This window comes from Neolamprologus multifasciatus, chromosome 3, assembly GCF_963576455.1.
Source record: "Neolamprologus multifasciatus chromosome 3, fNeoMul1.2, whole genome shotgun sequence".
Classification (NCBI taxonomy): domain Eukaryota; kingdom Metazoa; phylum Chordata; class Actinopteri; order Cichliformes; family Cichlidae; genus Neolamprologus; species Neolamprologus multifasciatus.
In genome coordinates this window covers 10,519,264-10,546,134 of record NC_140441.1, presented here as the reverse complement: position 1 = coordinate 10,546,134, position 26,871 = coordinate 10,519,264, and the positions used below count along the sequence as shown (strand labels likewise).

Genomic DNA, 26,871 nt, shown 5'->3' with positions numbered 1-26,871 from the left:
ACGTGAAGAGCTTATTTGTTAAAGTCTAAATGTCCAGTGTTGGGCAAGTTACTTTGAAAAACGAATTAATCATAGTTACTAGTTACTTCTTCAAAAAAGTAACTGAGTTACAAGATTCTAAATTCTAAATTAATTACTTGAAAAGTATTTATTGCGTTACTTTAAAAAAATGTTTAACCTTAATTATAGTTACTAGTTACTTCTTCAAAAAAGTAACTGAGTTAGTTACTGAGTTACAATATTCTAAAAGTAATTAATTACTTGAAAAGTAACTATTGCGTTACTTTAAAAAAATGTTTAACCCTGTGGGGTCCAGGGTATAATTAGCCATTTTTAACTACTTTTGATTTTACCTCAACATTTCACCTTTAAAAACGATTTACTTTGTCTTGTTTGGTATCATCCTCTTCAGCACAACTTCACGTGTCTAAATTTACAGTTATGTTTTCATTTTGACATACTGTATTAACACAATTGATCTAAAATCAGACAAAAAACATAAAATCAGAGTAGAAAAAGTTATTCTTTTACTGTAACAACCACAAACATTCTATTAGAGCGATTAGAACATGCTGTAGGTATTACAGGTATTGCACTGCAGTGGTTTGTATCATATCTATCTAATAGACTCCAATTTGTGCATGTAAATGGAGAGTCCTCTTCACACACTGAGGTTAATTATGGAGTTCCACAGGGTTCGGTGCTAGGACCAATTCTGTTTACATTATACATGCTTCCCCTAGGCAGCATCATTAGAAGACATAGCATACATTTTCACTGCTATGCAGATGACACCCAGCTCTATCTGTCCATGAAGCCAGATAACACACACCAATTAGTTAAACTGCAGGAATGTCTTAAAGACATAAAGACTTGGATGGCCACTAACTTTCTGCTTCTTAACTCAGATAAAACTGAGGTCATTGTACTCGGCGCTGAAAAGCTTAGAAATATGGTATCTAACCAGATTCTTACTCTGGATGGCATTACCTTGGCCTCCAGTAACACTGTGAGGAACCTTGGAGTCATTTTTGACCAGGATATGTCCTTCAACGCACATATTAAACAAATATGTAAGACTGCGTTCTTCCATTTGCGCAACATCTCTAAAATTAGAAATATCCTGTCTCAGAGTGACGCTGAAAAACTAGTTCATGCATTTATTACTTCCAGGCTGGACTACTGCAATTCATTATTATCAGGATGTCCAAAAAACTCACTGAAAAGCCTTCAGTTAATCCAAAATGCTGCAGCAAGAGTACTGACAGGGACTAGAAGGAGAGAGCATATTTCTCCTGTTTTGGCTTCCCTTCATTGGCTTCCTGTTAAATCCAGAATTGAATTCAAAATCCTGCTCCTCACATACAAGGTCTTAAATAATCAGGCCCCATCTTATCTTAATGACCTTGTAGTACCATATCACCCTATTAGAGCACTTCGCTCCCGCTCTGCAGGCCTACTTGTTGTTCCTAGAGTATTTAAAAGTAGAATGGGAGGGAGAGCCTTCAGTTTTCAGGCCCCTCTTCTGTGGAACCAGCTTCCAGTTTGGATTCAGGAGACAGACACTATCTCTACTTTTAAGATTAGGCTTAAAACCTTCCTTTTTGCTAAAGCATATAGTTAGGGCTGGACCAGGTGACCCTGAATCCTCCCTTAGTTATGCTGCAATAGATGTAGGCTGCCGGGGGATTCCCATGATGCATTGAGTTTTTCCTTTCCAGTCACCTTTCTCACTCACTATGTATTAACAGACCTCTCTGTATTGAATCGTATCTGTTATTAATCTCTGTCTCTCTTCCACAGCATGTCTTTATCCTGTCTTCCTTCTCTCACCCCAACCGGTCGCAGCAGATGGCCGCCCCTCCCTGAGCCTGATTCTGCCGGAGGTTTCTTCCTGTTAAAAGGGAGTTTTTCCTTCCCACTGTCGCCAAAGTGCTTGCTCATAGGGGGTCATATGATTGTTGGGCTTTTCTCTGTATCTATGAAGCGCCTTGAGGCGACATTTGTTGTGATTTGGCGCTATATAAATAAAATTGAATTGAATTGAATTGAAACATGTTTATTGAATCATATTTCATAACTTTAAATGCAAATATAAATTGTCAATTTTAAAATCCTCTGCACGAGTTTTGCAAACAACAACGTTATTTTCATCCATTTACCTTTTACCTTGATTTTTTTAAATAACCATTTCAAACTATTTACAGAACAATCAGCTGTTCTGCATTCAATACAAATTTATTTGTGCACTCCAAAAAAATAATTTCTGTCCACTATAAAGGAGAAAATCACAGATCTCTCACATCTCAAAACGTGCTCTCTCTCTTTTTCTGCTCTCTCTCCCCGTCACTCCTAAAACTTCCTGTTTTTGTTTTTTTGGGGGATTTTTTGCTCTATACAAGCCCCGATGGTGGGAGGGACCCAGTTGAAATAATTATTAAATAGGCACCCCTTTATATTATACTGACATATCTCTCTGCAAATATTTACTTACATTTTACCCTCCGCTGATCAAAATAGGCACATTTTATGAAAAGTTCTGATGTCAGAGAAATGCTTCAAAACAGCTTGTATTTCCTCACCTTATTCACTGTTATTTGTGCAACATGCCCACAAACATTTTGACGCCAACCATGCAACAACTTGTTTTTCACTAAGTGTCGGATGGAGTTCACCAGTACAGCAGCATTTTAAGTAGATATCATCTAATTTAAATGATTACGATTACAATGACTTTATTCATTTTAGCCACTATGGGTTCAATGTTTAAATAATAACATTGAACCCACCTAACTTGGTACTCTAAAACTAATCAAGACACAATTACAGACACACAAATGCAAACAGGAAGAGGGAAACAAGCAGCATCTAAACCATGATCCACAAGCGCTCATCCACACACTGCTGTCAGATACAGAACATCAAGATTTGCAAAAATTAAACTGAATAAAATCCCTTTAAATGCATACAGCAGGCTTTATATGCGTGACTAAAATGTTCCAGGAATGAGACTAAAAATCTAAAACACTTCCTGATTTAAATTTGGATGATCTTGTTTTCAGGATCTTCTGCTTCTAACTGTTTTCAGAGTGGCTGAAGTTTTTAGGTCTCTGAGTAGGGGTCCCCCTCATCTCCCTTCTGCACTGCGTGCTGAATCTCTTACAGGGTGTTTATTGGTCTGTTCTCAGGACCCTTTGATTACACTTTGTTCATACAAACGTGGTCATTCTGAATGCAAAAATATGCCCTATTATTGAATATGTGTGAGCAAATCTTTCATAAAAGAATCTAGAATTCACAAACCTCACCAAATTTAAAAACTGACATCTGCTGTAACACGATAGGTGGATTCTACTGATTCTACTGAACTAGCCTCCAGCTCTGTTGAGTTTATTTATCTCTGGAGCATTGTAGGGATTTTTTAAAACACCAATAAATGATGGAAATGTCTTTTAATATTTAAAGGAAAACCAACTATGGAAATCTAATGGAAATAATGCAGAGAGGCTCTCAGTCAAAGGCATGAGGATACAAAAATTACAGATTTTAATATCAGGCTGCTTTGGTCTTATGTTTTGGGAAGACAAGAAGAAATAAAAGTTACATGCAGGAGTCAAAGTGAGTCATGATGATCTTAAAGTCAGTGCAGTTGTTGGATCACTTCAGTGTCACTAGATGGCAGCACCAGCTTCACCGTCTGTATGCTGCTGCAATACAACTACTTACAGCCACAAGAGCATAAAACATACAGTTCCTGCTAGGGATGCACTGATACCACTTTTTTGGAAACGAGTACGAGTACTTGCATTTCAGTACTCGCCGATACCGAGTACTTAATAAAAACATGATTTAAATTTGCAGGTAACAGCTTTAGTCCTATAATTTAACAAAAAACAAACAAACAAGGGACTAGTTTGGAATTAAGAACATTTATTTAAAATGAAAAGTATGTTGTATGCAACATATTACAGAATAAATAATTATAAAAAACAAAATTTAATTTTAAATTTGTTCGTCTGTTTCTCTGTTTAGAAGTCTCACTAGCACAGTCACAGCTGGGATGACATCAGAGGCTAGTGCTTCGTAGCTGCTCACTTTTTTAGTTAGTTCCTCAAAGGGGGCGAGGATGGCAACAGTCGTCTCCATAAGAGCCCATTGGTGAGCGGTGAGATAGTCAGGGAGTTTGTGCTCGGACACCCCCAGCATGTAATACGTGCTGTTCCAGCGCGTCTGTACGTCCTGCTGCAGTCTCTTTATTGGCTGGTTGAGCTGTCCCTGAATGTCCTCGAGGCGGGAGTAGGCTAAGGCGGAGTGTTTAAAATGCCCAACTATTTTCTGTCCCACTGCTATAGCATCAGCTATGCTCCTCTGTGCTAATAAACCCTCGTGAACAGCGAGTTGGAGCGTGTGCGCGACATATGGCAGACTTGGGAGCCCTGCGTCATTCTTGGCTTTAATCATGTTTTTGGCTTTGTCACGAAGCACAACATGTGCTGATGTCTTAGGTATACCCCATGTCTGGAGCATTTCCTCAAACACATGCGCTATAGCCTGGCTGTTGTGCGAGCTGCGGAATTGTTTGGCATGTAATGGCTCGTTGCGGCGTGAAACTCGTCTATCCACTGGGAGGTTGGGCTAATCAGCGACACGGGGCTAACACTGCTTGTCCAAATATCCGTGGTGAAACTAAACGCAGAGGAGGCTTGCAGTAGGCTGTGGATATGTTTTTTCACAAACTCGTGTAGTTTAGGCAGCTCCGTGTCAGTCATGTAGTGGCAGCTTGGGACATCATATCTGGGCTTCAGAACATGGAGGAGATGCAGGAATCCAACATTTTCTGCCTCCGAGAGTGGCTGGTCACTCAATGCAATGTACTCGATAATTGCCTGTATTATTTTCACAGCACGTAGATTGTCTCTGGACATTTTCTCTCGTCTTGCAAGAGTTTGCTGCAGCGTGGGTTGTGTTGGTCTAGAAGCGTGGGTAAACTCCTTGTACTCATTGTCATGTTGGGATTTTATGTGCTTGATTAAATTGCTTGTGTTAAATGCGCTGCCTTTTGAGCCTCCTCTGGACAATTTCGCTGAGCACAATTTGCAATCCGCCTTTGTTTTGTCGTCTTCATTCACTTTGAAAAAGTTCCACATGGCTGACATGTCTCGCCTCCCCTTCTCCCCGCTCTGAGCTGCAGGGGCGGGCACTCGGCGCCTGTGATTAACCCCTTACACGCCGCTCAAACATAGACATTTCTCAGACTGTGGTATTGGTCTGTATTTGTATAGCACTTTACTTGGTCCTAAGGACCCCAAAGCGCTTTACACTACACACATTCACACACTGGTGATGGCAAGCTACAGCGGTGCTTGTACTGAATGTAAGAACACCCCAATTGTACTTGATAACAAACTGCAAGACCCCCAAAGAAGCATGGGAGATGCTAAAGCACAGTTTGAAAGAGATACTGTTGCTAACAAGCTATTTTTGAAGAAGAAGTACTTCCGGTGTGAAATGATGAAAGGAGAACATGTCAATGATCATTTAAAAAGGATGAAGGAACTTACTGATCAGCTAGGGGCAATAGGTTCTGTAATTGAAGAGGAAGATCAAATTGTCACCCTTCTAGGTAGTTTGCCACCCAGCTATGCAACTGTTGTCACTGCTTTGGAGACAAAGATGGACAGTCTGACACTACAGTTTGTTCAACAAGCCTTGATAAATGAGGAACAAAAGCGAGTGCTTACTGATAACACCACTGTGTCCAGTAGTGTATCAGCTATGTCATCTCAGATGCATAGAAATGAACAGAGTGGATCAAAAACAGTGGGAGCACACAGCTCCGACTCATGCTCCGACATATCAAGCGTGACTGTCCAAGCATTAAAAGGAAATACAAAGCCCACAAGGCTAAAAGCGTGCGGTAAAATAGTAATTTTACAATGTATGTTGAAGGGATATTACTGCCCTCTGTTGGTGTGTCTGTGCATTACAAGCAATAAAAGGTGTTCGTTAAAAACATCATAAACTTGTCCACCCCAGCTGTGAAACTCAGAAACCAGTCTTACTTGTTATCATCTATCGTCCACCTGGGCCTTACACAGAGTTTGTCTGATTTCTCAGACTTTATATCTGATTTAGTTCTGAGCTCAGATAAAATAATTATTGTGGGTGATTTTAACATCCATGTTGATGCTAAAAATGACTCAACACAGCTTTTAATCTGTTATTAGACTCAATTGGTTTCTCTCAAAATGTAAAAGAACCCACCCACCACTTTAATCACACTCTAGATCTTGTTTTAACATATGGCATAGAAACTGAACATTTAACAGTGTTTCCTGAAAACCCTCTCCTGTCTGATCATTTCTTGATAACATTTACATTTACAATAATTGATTACGCAGCAGTGGAGAGTGGACTTTATCAAAGTAGATGTCTTTCTGAAAGCGCTGTAACTAAGTTTTAGAATATAATCCACCCACTGTTATTATCGTCAATGCCCTGTACCAACACAGAGCAGAGCAGCTACCTGAATGCTACTCCAACAGTGGTCGATTATCTTGTTAATAATTTTACCTCCTCACTACTTACAACTCTGGATATTGTAGCTCCTGTGAAAAATAAGTCCTCAAATCAGAAGTATTTGACTCTGTAGTATAATTCACAAACACGTACCCTAAAGCAGATAACTTGTTAGCTTCTAAATACAAATTTAGAAGATCATCATTTAGCGTGGAGAAATCATTTGTTGCTTTATAAGAAAGCCCTCCGTAAGCTAGAACATCTTACTATTCATCACGGATTGAAGAAAATAAGAATAAACGTACTCTCCAAAAGTTGATTCTGTTCATTTGGACATAGCGTTTTCAGTGGGACAAACGTTTCGTCACTCATCCAAGTGACTTCTTCAGTCACAGCTGACTGCAGGTTTCCCCAATCTTATAAACAGTACATTTGCATAATGACTGAAACCAGCCCACTGAAGGAACAATGGGCTGTGAGGTCAGTTCCTTCGTCATAATTATGCAAATTCTCATGACCATTAATCAACAACCACTAATCAAAGACCACTGATCAGGTTGTTTGGTTTCCAATCATAAAACGATTATGTTTGTTTTTGCATTAGAACATTAGTATATCTGTGATGTACTTGAAGTCAGCCAGTTGAGCCTCCATCTACATGTCCTCCAACTTCTTTCTCAGCAGCCCAGGCTGGATCGTATTAAAAGCATTAGAAAACTCGAACAACATTAAACAAACTGTAATGCTGGGTCTATAGAGGGAGTAATACGCTGCCTGCAGCAGATGTATCACTGCATTATCCACCCCCAAGTGGGACTGGTGTGCAAACTGCTAAAAGTCATGTGACTTGCTCACCAGGGGTCTGAGGTGTTCCATGATAACCTTCATAATATGAAGCCACAGTACATCAGTCCTTATGCAAGATACTAACCCCATGTTGCTCTCCGATGCATCCATCAGAGTGTGAATGTGTATGAATGTTAGATAGGCACTAACGGCTTAGTAAAAGTGCTGTGTGATTGGATGAATAAATTAGTTGTATAAAGTGCTTTGGGTGCTCAGATAGAGTAGAAAAGCATTATATAAGAACTGGTCCATTTACCTCTTTGGTGGGAATAGAGTTGTCAGTGTCATATACACTCTGTTAAACCATCAATGTCACTGCCATGTGTTTCATCATTTGTTTATATGACTGTAATACATTTATTAATAACCTGAGAGTTTATCCACTTGTCACTGATGGGTCTGTCTAGCACAACCCCTCGCTGGAACGAGACAATTCAACAGTTTCTCTGTTACTATCAATAACTCTTCGTTTCTTCCTCTGTGAAAAGTTTGGGTGTCATCCTCGATGGTACTCTATCTTTCAATTCACACATTAATAATGTCACTCGGTCCGCATATTTTAAATTGCGCAACATTAATTGTCTCCGTCCTTTTCTCACCCCACATGCCACTGCCATTCTTGTCCATAGCCTTGTTACTTCCCGGATTGATTATTGTAATTCACTTCTTTTTGGTCTTACTCAAAAATCCATCCACAAGCTCCAACGCATCCAGAACTCTGCTGCTCGTATCATCACTAGGACCCCTTCTGCCCACCACATCAATACTGTCCTGCAGCAGCTTCATTGGCTCCCAGTCAAATATCGTATCAATTTCAAAATACTCCTGTATACATTTAAGGATATTCATCATCTCTCCCCTCTATATCTCTCTGATCTGGTTGAGATCACCGCCCCATCTCGATGTCTCAGATCTACTTCTTCCCTTTCACTCTCCGTCCCCTCCCCCCGTCTTGCCACCATGGCGAGCAGGGCTTTCAGCTGCTCTGCTCCACGACTCTGGAATTCCCGACCTCCTCTCTCTTTAAGTCCCAACTCAAAACTCACTTGTTCAAAATAGCTTATCCCACATAACCTCTTCATTCTGCTATTTTAAATTTGTTTATGTCTTGTGCTTTTATGATTGTGTAAACTGCTTGCTTTTATGTTGCTTTTTATTCTGTGTACAGTGACCTTGAGTGTTTTGAAGGGTGCCTTCAAATAAAATGTATTATTAATTCAACTACAACAGCAAAAAGCAAGACGCAAGTCACCAGAGCTCTTTGTGCTCCCTCGTAACACTGCTCTTTTATTGAGGTTACATGAATATGCATAAGTTATGTACATAAGTTATGTAAAATATGACATTTTACATTGGCTTACAAGTAAACAAAGGGTACCTTGTCTGTGTGTCGTGTAGGTGTGTGTGTGTGTGTGTGTGGGGGGGGGGGGGGGGGGGGTTGTTAGTCCAGTAGTTCATTTAAAAAAAAAAGGCACTTATACTAAAACAGACATAGATGTGTTTATCCTACCATAAAGCAATAAAATAAGGTATGACCCTAGGATCTGTGTGTGCATGCCAGTGCACTCTGGAAGGCACACAGAGTCTTTACAGACTGCTAAGGATCAAACCTCTATCATTATGCAATCAAACTCTATGCATATATGGGTAAATATTTCTAAGCATAAATGACAATCCAACAATATAAACCTGACAGTCATTTGACATGACCAGAGCTGAAACAGAATAGTTTTAATTATATTTGGTGGTGGTTTAAAAGTCTTCCTTCTTATTCCCGCTCTGCCAACTCTCAGCCTCATTCTGTCTCTGTGCTTCCTCCTAGCCTACAACAGCTAGAGCTTCAAGTCAGGGTCTTCTCTTTCATGTCCCTTGTAACATTCTGTTTTTTCACAGGCCTCTGCTCTCTGTTGGCCATCAACACCCCTAAGCCTAGCACAGGCTCTTCTCACCCGCAATTTTCAGCCTCTTGAAGGCTCTTTGTTCTGTCAGCCATCAGCAGCCTCAAGCCTTAACGCAGGCTCTTCTTCTCTCTTGGCTTCTCTGTTAACTCTCAGCCCTATCATTGACTCTCTTCTCTATTTCTGCTACAGCTGTTGTCACATCTTGTTTCAGTTTCTTTCCACCCTCCTGGCCCCCTTTATCGCTCAAGCCTCGTTGCAGGCTCATTCTCTACTCTGCTGATCTAGCCCTTGCTAACCAGACCTTTCCCAGCTTTCCTGTGCTGTGCATTATTGCGAATGCACTTATGTCCCATTCCTTGTAGGTCAGGACTCCTGCCACAGTAAGATTGCCCTCCTTTTCTTTCCGGCTCTAATCCCTATCACTGCCGAGACGGGCCATCAGAGTCTGCCAAATACCTCTATAAAAATAAAAAATAAAAAATAAAAAATATATATATATAAATTGTGTACATCAACAAATCATGTTCATTCTTTGTAATGATCTCTCTTTATTTAACTGGCCTCCAGGCCACTTTTGACAAGCTCAAGCTTTTTGGAAGCTTTGTGTGTTTTCCAGACTTAGCTCAAAGAACCATATTGTAGTTATGGAGATCTCAGTTATTTATTTTATAAATTTTTCATTTTTATGTAGTTTATTACATTTACGGGTTTTTTTGTTACCATTTTTGTTCCTTTTGTTCCTTCTGTTTTGTTTCCTTTATTATAGTCAGATGAATTTTTGTTCACCCAGGGGTTTCATATTTCCCTAATTGCCTCATGTGTGTATTTATGGGCTCAGTCTCCCTTTGGCCTTTGACAGAGCATCTGGTAATACAGGAAACTAAAACAACTTTAATAATAAACATTTACAAAACAAATTTAGAGGATTCATATTTTTCTACTAGTCTTAAAAACATCTTGTTTTCAGAGAAATATAGACCTTAAATTTCTTGATTTCGGACTTTTGATGGAACCATGCTTTTCACTCACACACAATGTAACACATACAATGATCGTGATGGTTTTAACACTCGAACCAAAACCACACTTTCAGTACAGTGGATGTCTAGGTCTGGGATCTTAACTTTCTTTTGAGCGAGTCATTTCCAATTTCAATGATGCGTTTCATGGCGTTCATTATTATAGCATCAATGTCAGGATTCAGTGCTGTTTCTGAGTGGTAGTTCTTCACTGGAAAAATACAGTTAATAGGAATGCCCACACATTTGCTGAACAGCTCAATCTAAATTGAAAAACAAACAAGAAATATAAAAAATATGAGAATTATTTTGACAGTTTAATTATAATGCATTCCTATATAAAGCTCTATTAAAATAATGTACCCTTTGCTGCAGAGATTGGCTCCTGTAGACATTTTTCACATCACGTTTTATCTCAGGAAAAGCCTCGTCAATTTTGGTGAAAATTGCCACTTGTGGAATCTCTGACAAAATAAAATACAAATATTGAGTGAATGGATTGTGATGTGAGATAAGTGTTTCCTAACACTTCTGGTTGTACATAAAAGACTGTGGTCCAATTTCTATCTGGAAGACTCATGAAAAATTTGATAACTTCCAAATGACTGTGATTACGACAGTTACTGTGATTTGTGAACTGTGATTATAACTGTGAATCCAAAGACCAGGTACTTGTAGCTGCTGCGTGGCACATATGAGTCTGACTTTGGTGGAGTAGTATTGACAGCTGAGATAATGTACAGGATATACAGGGGAAACTGTGGGTGTTTTAGCAACGAAACTGATGCGCTGTGGCTCCAATTGCTCAGTGTAGCTCTCTCTTAAACCCATCTTACAAACTCTGGTTTACACTCTGATCCTACCTACATTCTTCAGGTGGGTTAGGTTTGTATACTGTTTGTATATGCTTTATGTCTTTGTGCTGTGTGCCATTTTGCTCTTGTGAAGATAGCTCTTATTTGTTCAATTCTTCAGGTACTTTCATTTTCACTTATAAATGCTGAATAAGGCAAAAATAATCCTCTATTTCGACGAGCTCACGCAAGATACTTAACTATAAAAAATATTTCTAAACTCTCTATTAACACACTCACATACATTGAGCTCATAGCTTAGTCATTATATATGTAAATTTGTATCTAATTACTTTGTTAATCACATATTTTGACTTCAGAAATTATACCATGAATATGTTATGTATGAGCTTACTAATTAATACATTTCTACCTATATTTATAAATTATATACTAAGAAAGAGTAACGCTTTATAAAGAAGGAATTAAGGACTGACTAATAGCTTAACAATGTGAATAAGTGTTATTCTTTATTGATGGGTGTTTACACTGAAATGGCAACAAACAATAACAAGTACTGATGGCTTACATTAGATTTTTTTTAAGGCAGTTGGTTCCATTGTAAAAAAGAAGAAGCAGTGATTTTTGCTCACCCAGATCAGTGGCTTCATCTCTGACGTCCTGTATTGCTTCCACAGTGGCTTCGCTCATCAGAGATACAGTGTTGGCATCAACAACACAAACCAAAACGTGCACTTTGTCGTTCTCAGTTGGAGTTCTGTTGTAGTATCTATCGCCTTTTGACAGTTTATTTTCAGGGTTGAACTAAAAGATAAAGTGTAAACATAAAACAAATAATGTAAAATTATGAATTACCGAAAAAGTACCAAAATAATATAAAAATCTTTTTCTTCTAACTGAACGTCAGAATTTTAAAAATGCAGTAACTCTACCGCGTAACCATCTTTTATGTGGCCCTTCAGCGCCTGTTTGACATCTTTCACATGAATCCTTCTGTTTCTTCTGCTGGTTGTGTACTTCAACCCCATCATGTCATTTAGGACAAAAGGGTAAAAGGCATTTCCCTTTTCGATCTTGTAGGTTGTATACTGTGGATCACATATGGAGAATACATTTATTTATTGTAACATTCAAACACTCTCAGAAACAGGTCCTATAATGATAATAAATTCAGAAGAATTTTAGAATCTATTGAGCTCTTGTTATTTTTATAACTTGTTGCCAACACAGCATCAGCGCTGGGTTAGTGGAATTCCATACCGAAACTTCAAGGTGAAAGTTATTATTTTGGCCTTTTGAAACCAGAGGTGGTGAGCAAGGGGTGAATCTGATAGAGAAACTAAAGTGCCACTACTACTAGAAAGTGGCATTTGTACCACGAGCTGGTGAGGCAGGAGAGGCTAATAAAATTAGACAATAATAGCTATTGTATCTAGTAATAGCTAGTACTAATTAACTATTTCCAGGTTAGCTCATTGACGCTACTGATAGGATAGGAACATGGTGCATTCATTCATTTATCTAATTCTAGTTCTCCACCACAAGTTAACTTCACATACATGACAGTAAAAGATAGATAAAAGCCTTCACCAACTTGCACATTCATGGATAAAGCCAGATCACTGCTCTGCCTACAAGTTATTTAGTGAGTCACATATTAACTGTTATTGGCATAGTTGTACTCTGTCCATACCTTTTTGGTGGAACAGTCACGAGAGTTAGCCACCAAAGCATCGCAACGTATTGTCTTTTGTAAGACACTGTTTACAGAATTGATGAAACTAGATTTTCCAGCTCCAACTGGACCATGAAGGAGGATCCTAAGATTTTGTTCTTCAGCCTCAGGTTTGTAGTTCTCCACAAAATGCTGATCAGTTGGGTTCTCTCTGCTTAGGAAAAGAAATATTACATTATCTCACCCCTTACATGGAAAAAATGAATAGACATGGAAAATCTGGGTAGTTTACTGACTAAACAGAGGAAATAATTCAAATGTATTTTTTTCTGTGAGCTTCACTCACCCATAGTTAATTTGCCTCCATGGTTTTTCAAGAACTGACATGAAACAATTTAAAGAGAAAATAATATTTATGTATAGTACATTTTTTATTGGATGACAACTCGTATCATTATAGCTTATGAATAAACTTACGTAGAGATGGAGCAGCTTTTTTTGAAGACGAAGAACCCATAACTAAAACACAAAGTATTTATTCTATTTAATTCAAAGTTTACATAAACAATTTCATTTTTGCTTTGGATTAAAATTAACCTACCTTTGCTGAACAAAGCCTGCCACCCAATGCCAGAATGTGAACCTATCTACAGTTTTAAAGTCTTCCAAATCTGTTTTTACTTTCAGTTTAACAGAACACGTGACTTCTAGGAATTCCCCTTGATCACAGGTTACTTTCATTTTCATCTTGTTTATAGATAACATGAAAACAGCAACATATTGTTATGTGACGGCTGTGTGCAGGCAGGAGAAGGACCCAAAGTGCAGACTCCGGGGACAGAAAGTAACTCAAAACAGCTTTAATGATAAACTCAAAAAAGTAACAAAACTGAGTATCCAAAAATAACTTACACGAACAGACTGACAGAACACACAGCTAGATAAACGGTAGATCACGACAATGACAAACTGAAACACAGGGCTTAAATACATAGAGGGAGCAATCAGGGAATGGACAACAGGAGGGAAACACAGCTGGGGCAAATCAGAACTGACGAGACAAGGAAGCGTAAACTGAACACACTGAGATAAGACAGAGACCTTCAAAGTAAAACAGGAAACACATAACACAGACTGAACAAAAGACACAGACTCACATGCAGGCACTACAACAGAGGGAACAGAGACGTGGGACCAGGGCAGACACAGACACTGACTGGACACGGGGATATAGCAGACAGGGGAGACAGCAACTAAGGATTACACAGAGACAAACCATAAGACATGACTCTAACGAAAACCCAAAGACTAGAAATTATAAATAATATAATAAACTCAAAAACCCTGGGTCAACGACCCAGGCATCCTAACACATATTGATGTTTCTGTGCTCACGTTTACTAAAAATGTTTAATCTCACAGCCTGGCAGTGTGCTGTGTCACTATCTTAGTGATTTCTGGAAAATGATAAAAAATTTTAACTGTGGTTTTTCATTTGGTTGAGTTTGATATACTTCCATCATATAAAGTCATGTATACACACAAGGGGTTCTGCAAATTATTATCTTTTAAATCTTATAAGTAAAACTTTTTTTTATATAGCACCTTTCTAGATAAAATATCACAAAGTGCTTCACACAAGGATAACAAAGCATAATTACTTTGCTATTAGTTGAGCTTGTCATGGGCGACTAGGCTTATTCAGGGTTTGGATTTAAATGCAGACATACAGTGGGGCAAAAAAGTATTTAGTCAGCCACCGATTGTGCAAGTTCCCCCACTTAAAATGATGACAGAGGTCAGTAATTTGCACCAGAGGTACACTTCAACTGTGAGAGACAGAATGTGAAAAAAAAAATCCATGAATTCACATGGTAGGATTTGTAAAGAATTTATTCGTAAATCAGGGTGGAAAATAAGTATTTGGTCAATAACAAAAATACAACTCAATACTTTGTAACATAACCTTTGTTGGCAATAACAGAGGTCAAACGTTTACTATAGGTCTTTACCAGGTTTGCACACACAGTAGCTGGTATTTTGGCCCATTCCTCCATGCAGATCTTCTCAAGAGCAGTGATGTTTTGGGGCTGTCGCCGAGCAACACGGACTTTCAACTCCCGCCACAGATTTTCTATGGGGTTGAGGTCTGGAGACTGGCTAGGCCACTCCAGGACTTTCAAATGCTTCTTACGGAGCCACTCCTTTGTTGCCCGGGCGGTGTGTTTTGGATCATTGTCATGTTGGAAGACCCAGCCTCGTTTCATCTTCAAAGTTCTCACTGATGGAAGGAGGTTTTGGCTCAAAATCTCATGATACTTGGCCCCATTCATTCTGTCCTTAACACGGATCAGTCGTCCTGTCCCCTTGGCAGAAAAACAGCCCCATAGCATGATGTTTCCACCCCCATGCTTCACAGTAGGTATGGTGTTCTTGGGATGCAACTCAGTATTCTTCTTCCTCCAAACACAACGAGTTGAGTTTATACCAAAAAGTTCTACTTTGGTTTCATCTGACCACATGACATTCTCCCAATCCTCTGCTGTATCATCCATGTGCTCTCTGGCAAACTTCAGACGGGCCTGGACATGCACTGGCTTCAGCAGCGGAACACGTCTGGCACTGCGGGATTTGATTCCCTGCCGTTGTAGTGTGTTACTGATGGTGACCTTTGTTACTTTGGTCCCAGCTCTCTGCAGGTCATTCACCAGGTCCCCCCGTGTGGTTCTGGGATCTTTGCTCACCGTTCTCATGATCATTTGCGTGGAGCCCCAGATCGAGGGAGATTATCAGTGGTCTTGTATGTCTTCCATTTTCTGATGATTGCTCCCACAGTTGATTTTTTCACACCAAGCTGCTTGCCTATTGTAGATTCACTCTTCCCAGTCTGGTGCAGGTCTACAATTCTTTTCCTGGTGTCCTTCGAAAGCTCTTTGGTCTTGGCCATGGCGGAGTTTGGAGTCTGACTGGTTGAGGCTGTGGACAGGTGTCTTTTATACAGATGATGAGGTCAAACAGGTGCCATTCATACAGGTAACGAGTGGGGGACAGAAAAGTTTCTTACAGAAGACGTTACAGGTCTGTGAGAGCCAGGGATTTTCCTTGTTTGAGGTGACCAAATACTTATTTTCCACCCTGATTTACGAATAAATTCTTTACAAATCCTACCATGTGAATTCATGGATTTTTTTTTCACATTCTGTCTCTCACAGTTGAAGTGTACCTCTGGTGCAAATTACTGACCTCTGTCATCATTTTAAGTGGGGGAACTTGCACAATTGGTGGCTGACTAAATCCTTTTTAGCCCCACTGTAGACCGGAGCTGACAGGTCAAAGTACAGTTTATTGATTACACAGCTTGGACTGAAGGGGAGAAACTGGAAGTAGCTGTCACCACAAAAGGGTTTCTAGAAGAGAAAAGACCAAGGTTAGTTCAGGATTCTCTCACGGGTGAGGGGTTGACGGTTATGCTGGTGGGATGGAAATTACTTAAAGTGAGATCTTATTGTGAGATACAGAAGTCAGGTTCCGGAGGGGAGGGTGGACAGACGAGGGGCCAAGAGGCATGTTGGTTCCGAGTTCCTTGTCTGTCCTTTTCTCCTTTCTGAGATCCAAAAGTGAGAGAAGCTGGAGGGGGCAGGCAGGTGAAATATCACTACTACTGCCAGTTGGCTGTGCTTATTTTAGTGCCCTGAGAGCTTCTGGCCACAGTGGGGAGGTTAGCTGTTGTTTTTAAAGCACACTTTGACTTTAAGCAGCTATCCTCACCAACACGCTAAACCAGTTTTGAACTTTGTTTGTGTGAACTGGGCCACTCGCCTTCCCTGCTGTGTACAATAGTTTACCGGCCTCCTAGATATAATAATCTCATCATATCTTTGTTTAAGACCAGAACTGGTTTGACGAAGTGGGATGAATAGCTGCCGTGAGATCCGGTGGCAAGGGTTTGAATCCTACATGTGACAGTTGCTGCACATCCTCCCTGCTTGCATGTAATCTGTTTTCTTAAGACTGCTTAGTGTACCCTTTCAAATACAACAGTTTTGACACTCTTGTGTTCGTGTTTCTCTTTATTCTTTATTGTGTGAATCCCTCACAGGCATTCACACAATAAAGCTGCTTTTCAGCTGTTTTCAGCAGAAACCTCTTTTCTGCACACATTCTGCTCATTCACCTCTTTTCAGCGCAAGGTTCTGCTTCTTTACCGCTTTTCTGTAGAAATTCTGCTGATACACAGCTTTTCAGTGGAATTTTCAGGTTTTTCAGCATTATGGCATTCACACAACATTTTCGCAGGAAATGCAAATTTTTTTTTCTAGTTATTCTTCAAGTTGCCACTTTCTTTGCTGCTTAAGTACTCCCTCAGTTTTCAGCCGATTTTCACCATTCAAACTCTAAACTGTTCTGCTCTTTCTGCTAATGCCTGCTATAACTTTTGGTACTTATTACTATTATACTTTTTAAAATATTACACTTTTTTCCTTTAATCCCTAGCAGCCACCTTTTTCAAGATGGCTGCTAGGGTGCAGACACACAGCTTGGCAGGTCTTGTGCTTTTGCCAAAAAACCCACCTAAAAAACCATCTAAAAACCCCTGGATCTTGACATCAACTTGTCTTTTTGTTTTTATACATTTTTATATTCTGTGGAGTTTGACATGTCCAAGAAAGCTGGATAATTATACCACTTTCCCAGCCAAATGGAGTCAACATCTTTTGTTCACAAGATTCTTGGATTTTGGTCATGCTAGACCACCCCCAGGTTAACATGAACAATCAAATATACCACAACTATCGCTGGAGATTCTGAAACTTGTTCTGATGCTACTTTTGGCTGGTGATATAAAACTAAATCCTGGACCTAATTTAAACATCAGTGATTTGGACTGGCTACAACTAATTAGCCTAGTTAGCCTATTTACTTACTTACGTACTTGCATTTAACAACAACAACAAGGGACTAGTTTGGAATTAAGAACATTTATTTAAAATGAAAAGCATGTTGTATGCAACATATTACAGAATAAATAATTATAAAAAACAAAATTTAAATTTGTTCGTCTGTTTCTCTGTTTAGAAGTCTCACTAGCACAGTCACAGCTGGGATGACATCAGAGGCTAGTGCGTCGTAGCTGCTCACTTTTTTAGTTAGTTCCTCAAAGGGGGTGAGGATGGCAACAGTCGTCTCCATAAGAGCCCATTGGTGAGCGGTGAGATAGTCAGGGAGTTCTGCTTGGACACGCCCAGCACTCGCTTTTGCTCAATGAGGGACTGGAGCATGTAATACGTGCTGTTCCAGCGCGTCTGTACGTCCTGCTGCAGTCTCTTTATTGGCTGGTTGAGCTGTCCCTGAATGTCCTGGAGGCGGGAGTAGGTTAAGGCGGAGTGTTTAAAATGCCCAACTATTTTCTGTCCCACTGCTGTAGCATCAGCTATGCTCCTCTGTGCTAATAAGCGTGGGTAAACTCTTTGTCGTGTTGGGATTTTGGTGCTTGATTAAATTGCTTGTGTTAAAAACGCTACCTTTAGAGCCTCCTCTGGACAATTTCGCTGAGCACAATTTGCAGTCCGCCTTTGTTTTCGCGTCTTCGTTCACTTTAAAATAGTTCCACACGGCTGATATGTCTCACCTCGCCTTCTCCCCGTTCTGAGCTGCAGCCGGGGCCTGGGGGCGGGCACTCGGCGCCTGGGGGCGGGCACTCGGCGCCTGGGGGCGGGCACTCGGCGCCTGGGGGCGGGCACTCGGGGCCTGGGGGCGGACACTCGGGGCCTGTGATTAACCCCTTACATGCAGTGTTGCCAACTTAGCGACTTTATCGCTATATTTAGCAAGTTTTCTTTCTAAAAAAAGACGTGAAAGCCCATATCGCTTTTACTCTCAACAAGCAGCGGGTGCTGTAACGCAGTCAGTTCTTCTTTTACTCTTTTACTCTTTTACTCTTATGCTGTTTTGTGGACCACAAGGTTTAAAACTACTTATAAACACACACACACAAAGTAACTCCACCAGAGTGCCTATTTCGGGTCACTTTTGCCGGTCCAAGCCCGGATCAAGGAGCAGGGTTGGAATTGTGACATTAAAAAAACAATAATTGCTAAAATAAATTTAATTTGTAGTTCTAAATGAACTCTAAATGCATTTAGGACGTTTTCTACTCACTTTATGTCTCTTCCACGATGTTATTTCTCTCTCCAACAACATAGACTACAATTACGTTAGCATGACCAATTATGCAAATTAGGCGATGATGTCATTTAGAGACTTCTAGCGACTTTTAGGACAGCCAATAGCGATTTTCCTTACTGAGGAGTTGGCAACACTGCTTACATGGCGCTCAAACATAGACAGGTCTCAGACCGTGGTATCGGTCCCCGGTATCGGGGGACTTTTAACGAGTATGAGTACTTTAGAAAATGTGGTATCGAGGCCGATACCCGATACCGGTATCGGTTTCGGTGCATCCCTAGTTCCTGCTAGTGTGAGAAAAGAGTTAAACTCGCTTTAAAAAAAAAAACCCTGAAAGACATCTCAAACATACAAAATGTGTTCCAAAGTACAGTCTGAAATATTGGTGACATCACTTTTTTTCACAATAAAATCCCATGCCATATGAGCAGAACATAAGGGGAAACGTCCAGTTCATGTGCACTGAGCTGTAAAGCCAATCTTTCTGCTTTGTTTTTAATCTCTGTGGCCACCAGAGGGCACTTTATTATAAACAGATGCTTCTCTGAGAGGACACCTTTCCAGTTTTTATGAGTCTAGTATGAGATCACATGATACATAAAGGCACTCATATTAGTTATTTTTAAAACTTTGCATCATTGTAACTAAGATAACTGCTCTTTACAATAACTTAGTAACCGATGATAGCAGCTTGTATAAACTTTACAGATCAATTCATAAACACTAATTAGTTCCTTTCAAAACTCTGCTGGAGTTTATCAACATAGGTTTTTCTCTTTCACAAACACATGACTAGTATAAGTGAGCATTTGTTATGGTGGCATAAACTGATCCTGACTATAATTGAACTGAAACCCAAATTATATCAGAGTGACTGAGGACAGACATACATGTCCTCAGTGAGAGAGCTGAACCACAGACATGAATAAAACAGCAACTAGGATGAACGTGAATATCCAGAGACATGTTTATTTTAAACAGCCTATGTTTTGGACCTCTGGAGGGCTACATTCACACCCAGTTTACAGGAAGTGTGTTGCTAGGTTTTGTTGCGCGATGTAGTCAGTTGTTGTCAGTTCAAAAATAAAGTTGGAGTGAGAAGTGAGAGCTCTTGTGTCGTCTGTGTTTGCCTCCACACCTCTAAAATAAAGTCGCAGTGGTCTAATTTCCTTGAATCAAAACTCTTTAACCAATGACACACGCACAACCTTTATGTGAAGCTTTTGTGTGAAGTTTCCAGCCTGAATGGTGTTCGTGTTGCTTTTTTTCTGTGGTTGTGGTTTTCTTTATTTTGTTCTTTGTTATCTGCTCTGAAGAGAAGCATGCATGGGTTCGCCACAACAACTCGTGCTTTCCATCAGAGAGCTTCATGAAGCCCACAGAACCACACGAGACGAACAACAACTCAGACCAAAGTTTATTGATCACTGCTGTGGAGATGACAGCACACTTGGAAATAAAATATATAAATAACAGGAAAGTTATAGAAGACATTAAATACATTGCATTATATTCATATATTAGTTGTGTACTATATGTCATTGTTATTTATTATTTATATATTATTTATTATATGAATACACATTGGTGTTGTGGGCTTACTGAAACAGTAACTATCCGAGTGACAAAAATATATTTTTAGCATACTTTTTATGTTTTAGTCTTAATCTTTACATTTTCCAACCCTCTTTTGTTTCTCTTTGATCTGAAAAGATCAAACACAACCTATACAAATCTATTTAAGGATGAACACCTGATGGCCTTTGTGGAGCAGCAGCTGGATTCAGTTATTTAACTGGATTACTTCAGTGAAGAATAGATAACGCTTGGCTCTGGTAGAAACTCTGAAAACACAAACACACAATTCAAACAGTAAGACACCTGTCACAGTTAAAGTTATATAAAAGTAATTTTGGGTCATATTAATAACAAAAAAAAGAAAAAAAAGAAATCAGCACTTCTTCCATGTTTAATCAATTTTGACTGCAAAAATACAGATCAGTTGTTCTACAACAGTTGAACTGAGTGCTTGCTCTATTAGTTTCATATTAAAGGTTTTATAGCCAAACTGTCACATATAAACTTTTGATGTGAAAGAGACAAACCAGGCAGTGTTTAGTTTGGAAGTTAACTAAACACAGAAGAGTCTGAAGTCTCAACAAAGTGGCGGTCACTATCACACAAGGTCACACACTATTGTTAAAAACACATCACTGAGCTGCACTCATACAACAGGAAAACTATCCACATGTCTTGTTTCATGTTCAGCCCAAACTGAACTGACAGAATGCAAAAAAAGCAGGCAGTGAACTCTGGTCTCCCTCCTGACAGCCTGAGGTTTTAGACTTTTACCTTCGCTTCAAATTCTTCACAAAGTTCACACCACTTCCTGTGCTCACACTGAACGTTAACGTGGGACTAATAAATCATTATATATGAGTGCAAATCCTATGATTGTGGCCTAAGCTTCATTTGTTATGTTGCCATATGTTTGCCATAATACTGAAAACATTTACTTTTGTAAAGATCTCCAACATGGTCCTTTGGAAAAATGACTTACCTGTGGCTCACAGCAAGAGATTTAATTACTTTAATGAAACTGATAGTATGTACTATTGTACACTCTTTCCTACTCTGATTAATGAAGTATTGGTCATTCTTACATAGTGCAAGGAACATACAATAAATTTCTATGTTATGGTTCTTAAAGCACTACTTTTTTTTAGCTTTTTATTTCAGAATGAGATTTACATTTCATTTAGAAAGCTCTGTAATGCCAAGTCAATGACAGGTGCATATATTATGACCTTTGCACATTGTCTCACTTACCATTATTGTTTATAAATTTACAATAGGTACAAAGGAACATTGTTTCTTTGTACCTGACAAAAGTCACTTAGACAGACACATTTTAATTTAATAAAGAATGATGGCAAACCAGAAAGTGTGCACAGCTCATAAAATATTTTTTTTAATGTTTTTTTTTAAAGTTTACATTAAACATGTTTGTACTCAGTACTCAGTGCTATTTAAAGATATTCCTTCAGGCTTTAAAAGTAAACACTAAGTTTAAATCAGGTCAAATTCTTTCAGCATTGCTAAAATAATCAGTGTGGCTGTTTGAGCATCTATTACAATAAAGTTTAACATCCAGGTGTCCAAAGACAATTTATTCATTTTAGCTCAGTTAGAAGTACTCTATATATACATTTATATATACATCTATATATACAGCTAAAACACGTAGTACTGCTTTAACTTTGGATAAAAACAAAGACACAAATTGCAGTGACAAGTGGGTGAATTTGGGTTAGTTGACGTGTCATAATGTGCTACGGGGTGGCTTTTTTGCTATTGACACGTAAGTGAAGGACGTGCTTACTTCCCCGAGTACTGGCATTACTTACAGACTTTCAAAGTGTCTCTGTGAACATGAGGGTTGTGCTTCATCATGCTTTACCGATTCATGTGTTTTTGAAAAAAGGAGAACAGTTCAAAACCTCAAAAAGTAGCTTTGTTTTGTTTTTACTGAAAAAAGAGCAGCTGTACCTCTGTGCCTGTTTGGTCTGATGACTATTTGTCCATAATCGATGTCTTCAGTTCTCATTGATGAATAGACTGTAGCTGGATCACACTCTGCACAATGAAACATATAGACAGCTTAGAAAGTAATGTTGGTATTCTGGACGTCTGTTAAAAGAAGAGTTATCATTTCCCAGTCAGCATCATGTAAATAATTCTTAGAAACTGTCAGCAGGTTTCACCAACTTTGTAGGCATATTTCCTGTTTCAGACAAACACTCACACATTATTTTTGGTCATTCGTGATTAATGCTAAAGCATTTTACCACAAAGCACCACACAAACCTACATGTGTCAAACTATGTGCACGGTATCAGCAGTAGTATGATGACAGTGGAAACAACAAGTAGAGGAAGTAGTTGCTTAGGTTTACATGCAGAATTTGAAATATCCAAAACTATTAGTGTTGTGAGTTTTCTCGACCATTTATTTAAAATATTATTTTGTCCAAATATCTAATATTGCTTATTTAATTGATAAAGAGCAGTTTAAGAGTCTATTTTTTTGTTTGTATAAACATTGACCATCCATTGATTATTGCATGGAGCTCACTGACAGACCATCTTTTTTTGGTGAGGTAACCTAGACTCTGCTGTGAATCTGGTTTGGGAAGAAGTACTGCCTGAGAGGCTGAGAGTTACAAAAAGGCACCTAAATGAAGGAGTATATGGATAAAGACATGTAGGATCTTTCTGTTCATTAGAACGTCTCAGCGTAGCTGCTATATTGCTCAGGGAGAGCAAGGTCTCCTAATCCATGTATTTATGTGGGCATAGAAGTGTACATGCAATTTAAAAAAAAAAAAAAACACAGGACCAACCCCACTAGGTCTTCCTTTGCAGACCAGTATTTAGCCATTAGCTATCAATTACATTTTACTCTAAGCTCTTAACACCATCTGGACTCTTGTTCTTGTTCTGAAACAAGAGAAGAAGTACCTTTTGTCTTTGATTGTTTTTGCTTGTCTTTGATGACGATTTGTCCATAACTGATGTCGTCTGTCTTCACTGCTGAGTATACTGCAGCTGGATCACTCTCTGCACAGTACACCACACACAGAGGACATTACTGCGGATAGTACATTCACATAGATATTCCTGCTGTTACATTAACTATGATGAAAAAAGTCATTTAGATTATTTATGCTAATTTTTATACAGCATTCAAGTGGGAAAAATATATCACAGTAATGCAGTGCAAACAAATGAAATATAGTATTGGGATAAAAAAGTGTAATATCTTTTTGATATGTGATGGTAAATTTATTTTTCTTATGTACTGATCACTTTAGTAATAGTAATATCACTTTGTCCTACTTAGTTATATGCATGTAGAATAGCATCACATGTGAGTTTATTTAAAACTTCCATGACAGATGTTTAAAAAAAAGAAAAGATTTCTCCTAAAATAAAATAAAACAACAGTTCAAAATCAAAAGTGAAACATGCACTCACACATCTTGACGATTGTTATGTTTCTGCTGGTGGTAAACATGTGAGGGATCACATAATTTAGTCAATTCCTTGCTGAATATTTCACATCTTCTGTCCTGCATTTCTGTACCTTCTAAATCTGGCTGTGTAATATGCCATGCAAGTGGTCCCTTACTCAACAATAAAAGACTCAGAAAATAAAAAGAAAATGAGGGGAGGAGGCATTGAAGTAGTAGTAGCTTCTAGGGCTGTACAACTGATCAGATTTTAATCTCGACCATGATTTTGGCTTCCCACAAGTAAATGAGTATTCAAGCAATATAATTTGAAAATTCATGCTCTGCCAGTAGAACGTAAAGCAAATCAAGCACTCTTTAAATCATTGTGTGATAATGTGCAATCTTTTGCCAATCACAGCCTGGTCTGATAAGTGTGTTACTGTATTAAAAGACAGATACACAACTCACTGAAACAACATTCAAATTCTGGCACGGCAGAGCGTGGGGAGCTTGTCCCTCAAAGTGGATCATCATTAGTGGTTGTTTGAAATAATTTTGGATTCAGAGCAAATCCTATCCAAAGTTGCGTGTGTGCTGCAAAACAACACAAGTAACTTATTCAACTACAGGAAAGCACATCGCAAACTGTAGTATAATGATTGCATGAAAACCATGAATATCAATGTAAGGGAAGATGTGAATCTTCCACCACCAACTCTGCTGTAGAAAGAAGCACTAAAATCACCAATGGATCATATTCCATTTGACTAAAGATATGTGTCCACTGTGAGCAATGAAGGCTTTGGGAACATACTGTACAAAATATATGCTATCCCCTTACAGGTCTATCTTTCGAATGAAGGGAAACCTGGGCTGAATGTAGAGGAAATGTAGAGAGATTGCACAACTGCTTATTACTTTGTGGTCTACAATACTTGCTGTTCATCAGATCACATCTGTCACACTAAATTATTAACTTCATAAATCTAAAAATGACATATCTTGTAGTACTGAAAAGCACTTTCTTGAAACATTTTTGCTTATACAGAATTTAGCTATTGAGTGTTTTTATTTTATTTCCTTTCATTAAAGGAACATTCCTTTTGTGCACTCCTCTGATGGACAGCTTCAAATTTGGTAAAACTATTCTTCTTCTTCAATGCTGTAAACAAATATAGAAATCTTTAAACACACTTCAGTTTTTTCACCTCTTTAAAAAGACTTGTGATATGTGAGAAGTGACAGCAGAGTTGTGAGCTTTGACAAAAACATGCTGAAATGTTCACCACAGGATATATATGTATCAACTATGAGGAGGTCATGCAACGGGCCTCATGAAACTAATCTAAAATCTAAAACTCAAATACAAGTTTTAATTAACTTCAAAAAGTTGTAAATGTTTTGTGTGTTTGTGAATTTCTTTTGCTAATTTATTTATTTTTTCATCTTAAATGTGACAGTCCTGCAGTAAAACCTGAGCTGCTGAAGGGTTTTCATGAGAAACAGGAAACTGTGCGACCACAGAGCTTTTTCTGTTAACGGACTAACCACGGGCTGAAGAACACACAATCCAGCTCATGAAATACAACACTCATTTGGCTTTTCATCATTAAGTATGGAACAACTACAGTGTTGTTATCTCTTATCAACTTTGACTGAGTTTTGAAAAAATGCATAATTGAAACAACTGAAATAAATCAAATATAAATTGAGTAAAGTGCACACATTTCATGGCAATGTGAGGTACAAAGTATAGAGACAAAAAATGAAGAGTTGCGCATGAGAAAGATGTATGTCTTTTAAAGTTTGTGGTCTGCAACAATTAAAACTGCTGAGATTTTCCCTGTTGCAAAAAAGATGAAAATCTTATAACAGCTAAACTGTTAAACTAAACTAAAGCTAAACTGACATAAAACACTGAAACAGGCCCTGCTGAGGAGTCTGTATTGATTAAATTTCGTGCAGGTGAACTAATATGTAGACCATGCATGCACATTCTGTCCAAACAAAGAACATGAAACACTACCTCTGCTCCATTTAATTGGCTGCTGTTGATGCTGTAAAATTTTGAGGTCACTGTATGTGATGTCATCTTCTCCAACTTTCCCTCCATCTGCTGATGTAAATCAACATAAACAGAAAAATAATTTATTGTATAATAGATTAATAGACACTTAATTCAAGGCTGAACTTTTGAACTTGTTCAGACATAACACATTTAAGAAAAAATCTATGTAGCTTTCTAAATTAATTCTTCTGAAAAATGAACAGTTAATCTCACCTTCAGATTTTCTGCTAACTAGTCGTTTCACCAGCAGAACCAGTAACACCAGTAGAGCCACAAAACAGACTGATATAACACATGACAACACAGAGAGAAGAGGAGGAGAGAGTGATGGAGGAAGAGTGATGGAGGTGAAACCAGGAGGAGGTGTGGATGTAGGTGGAGGTGTGGATGTAGGTGGAGGTGTGGTGGTGTTTCTCTCTAAAATAAAGCAAACACAGTCATTAAGTTGTCGTCACATTGTGAATGTTGAAAGCTGCAGAAACACAGACAGGTGAGTGTGTCACCTGTGACAGTGATCCAGCTGGATGAAGACTCTCCATGACCGCTGATGTCACACTTGTAGAGGCCTTCATCAGACCTGGAAACATGCTGGATGGTCATGTGACCTGTAGGCTGCTTCCTGATGAGGGAGCCATCTTTATAGAAAGCAGCTGGGAGGTTGGAGGGAGTGGTCTTTGTTTTACAGAGCAGAGTGACGTCATCTCCCTCCATCACAGGGAGGACAGGACTCTGCAGGATCACTGATCCACCTCAACACAGAGACAAACTACAGCATTTCATCCATTTACACACAGCTTCATCAACACTAACTCCACACACTCAGCTTAC

General features: G+C 38.8%; 2 protein-coding genes across 3 annotated transcripts in view; both read right to left on the bottom strand.

Annotated features, from left to right (window-relative positions):
• Positions 1-8,609: 8,609 nt before the first annotated feature.
• LOC146521539 (interferon-induced protein 44-like) lies at positions 8,610-13,487 on the bottom strand. Of its 2 annotated transcripts, none has more exons than XM_085155169.1 (8): positions 13,377-13,487; positions 13,253-13,294; positions 13,122-13,155; positions 12,794-12,989; positions 12,033-12,188; positions 11,733-11,904; positions 10,649-10,749; positions 8,610-10,548 (listed from the first exon to the last, which is right to left on the bottom strand). In XM_085155169.1, the coding sequence occupies exons 2-8, from the start codon at positions 13,290-13,292 to the stop codon at positions 10,372-10,374; spliced, it is 876 nt and encodes a 291-aa protein (XP_085011295.1). In that variant the 5' UTR covers positions 13,293-13,294; positions 13,377-13,487; the 3' UTR covers positions 8,610-10,371. The 2 variants fall into 2 exon arrangements, with proteins under 2 accessions (XP_085011295.1, XP_085011296.1); XM_085155170.1 differs by having other exon boundaries at positions 12,794-12,986; positions 13,377-13,485.
• A 6,431-nt stretch (positions 13,488-19,918) lies between these two features.
• The window catches only part of LOC146521532 (uncharacterized), a 144,603-nt gene continuing 137,650 nt past the window's right edge, over positions 19,919-26,871 (bottom strand). The window contains exons 5-10 of the mRNA XM_085155025.1: positions 26,547-26,792; positions 26,257-26,460; positions 26,002-26,091; positions 23,482-23,580; positions 22,511-22,597; positions 19,919-20,805 (exon numbers count right to left, since the gene is read on the bottom strand). Of these exons, the coding sequence (XP_085011151.1) occupies positions 20,762-20,805; positions 22,511-22,597; positions 23,482-23,580; positions 26,002-26,091; positions 26,257-26,460; positions 26,547-26,792 (770 nt within the window). The 3' untranslated portion in view covers positions 19,919-20,761. The remainder of the gene's footprint in view (positions 20,806-22,510; positions 22,598-23,481; positions 23,581-26,001; positions 26,092-26,256; positions 26,461-26,546; positions 26,793-26,871) is intronic.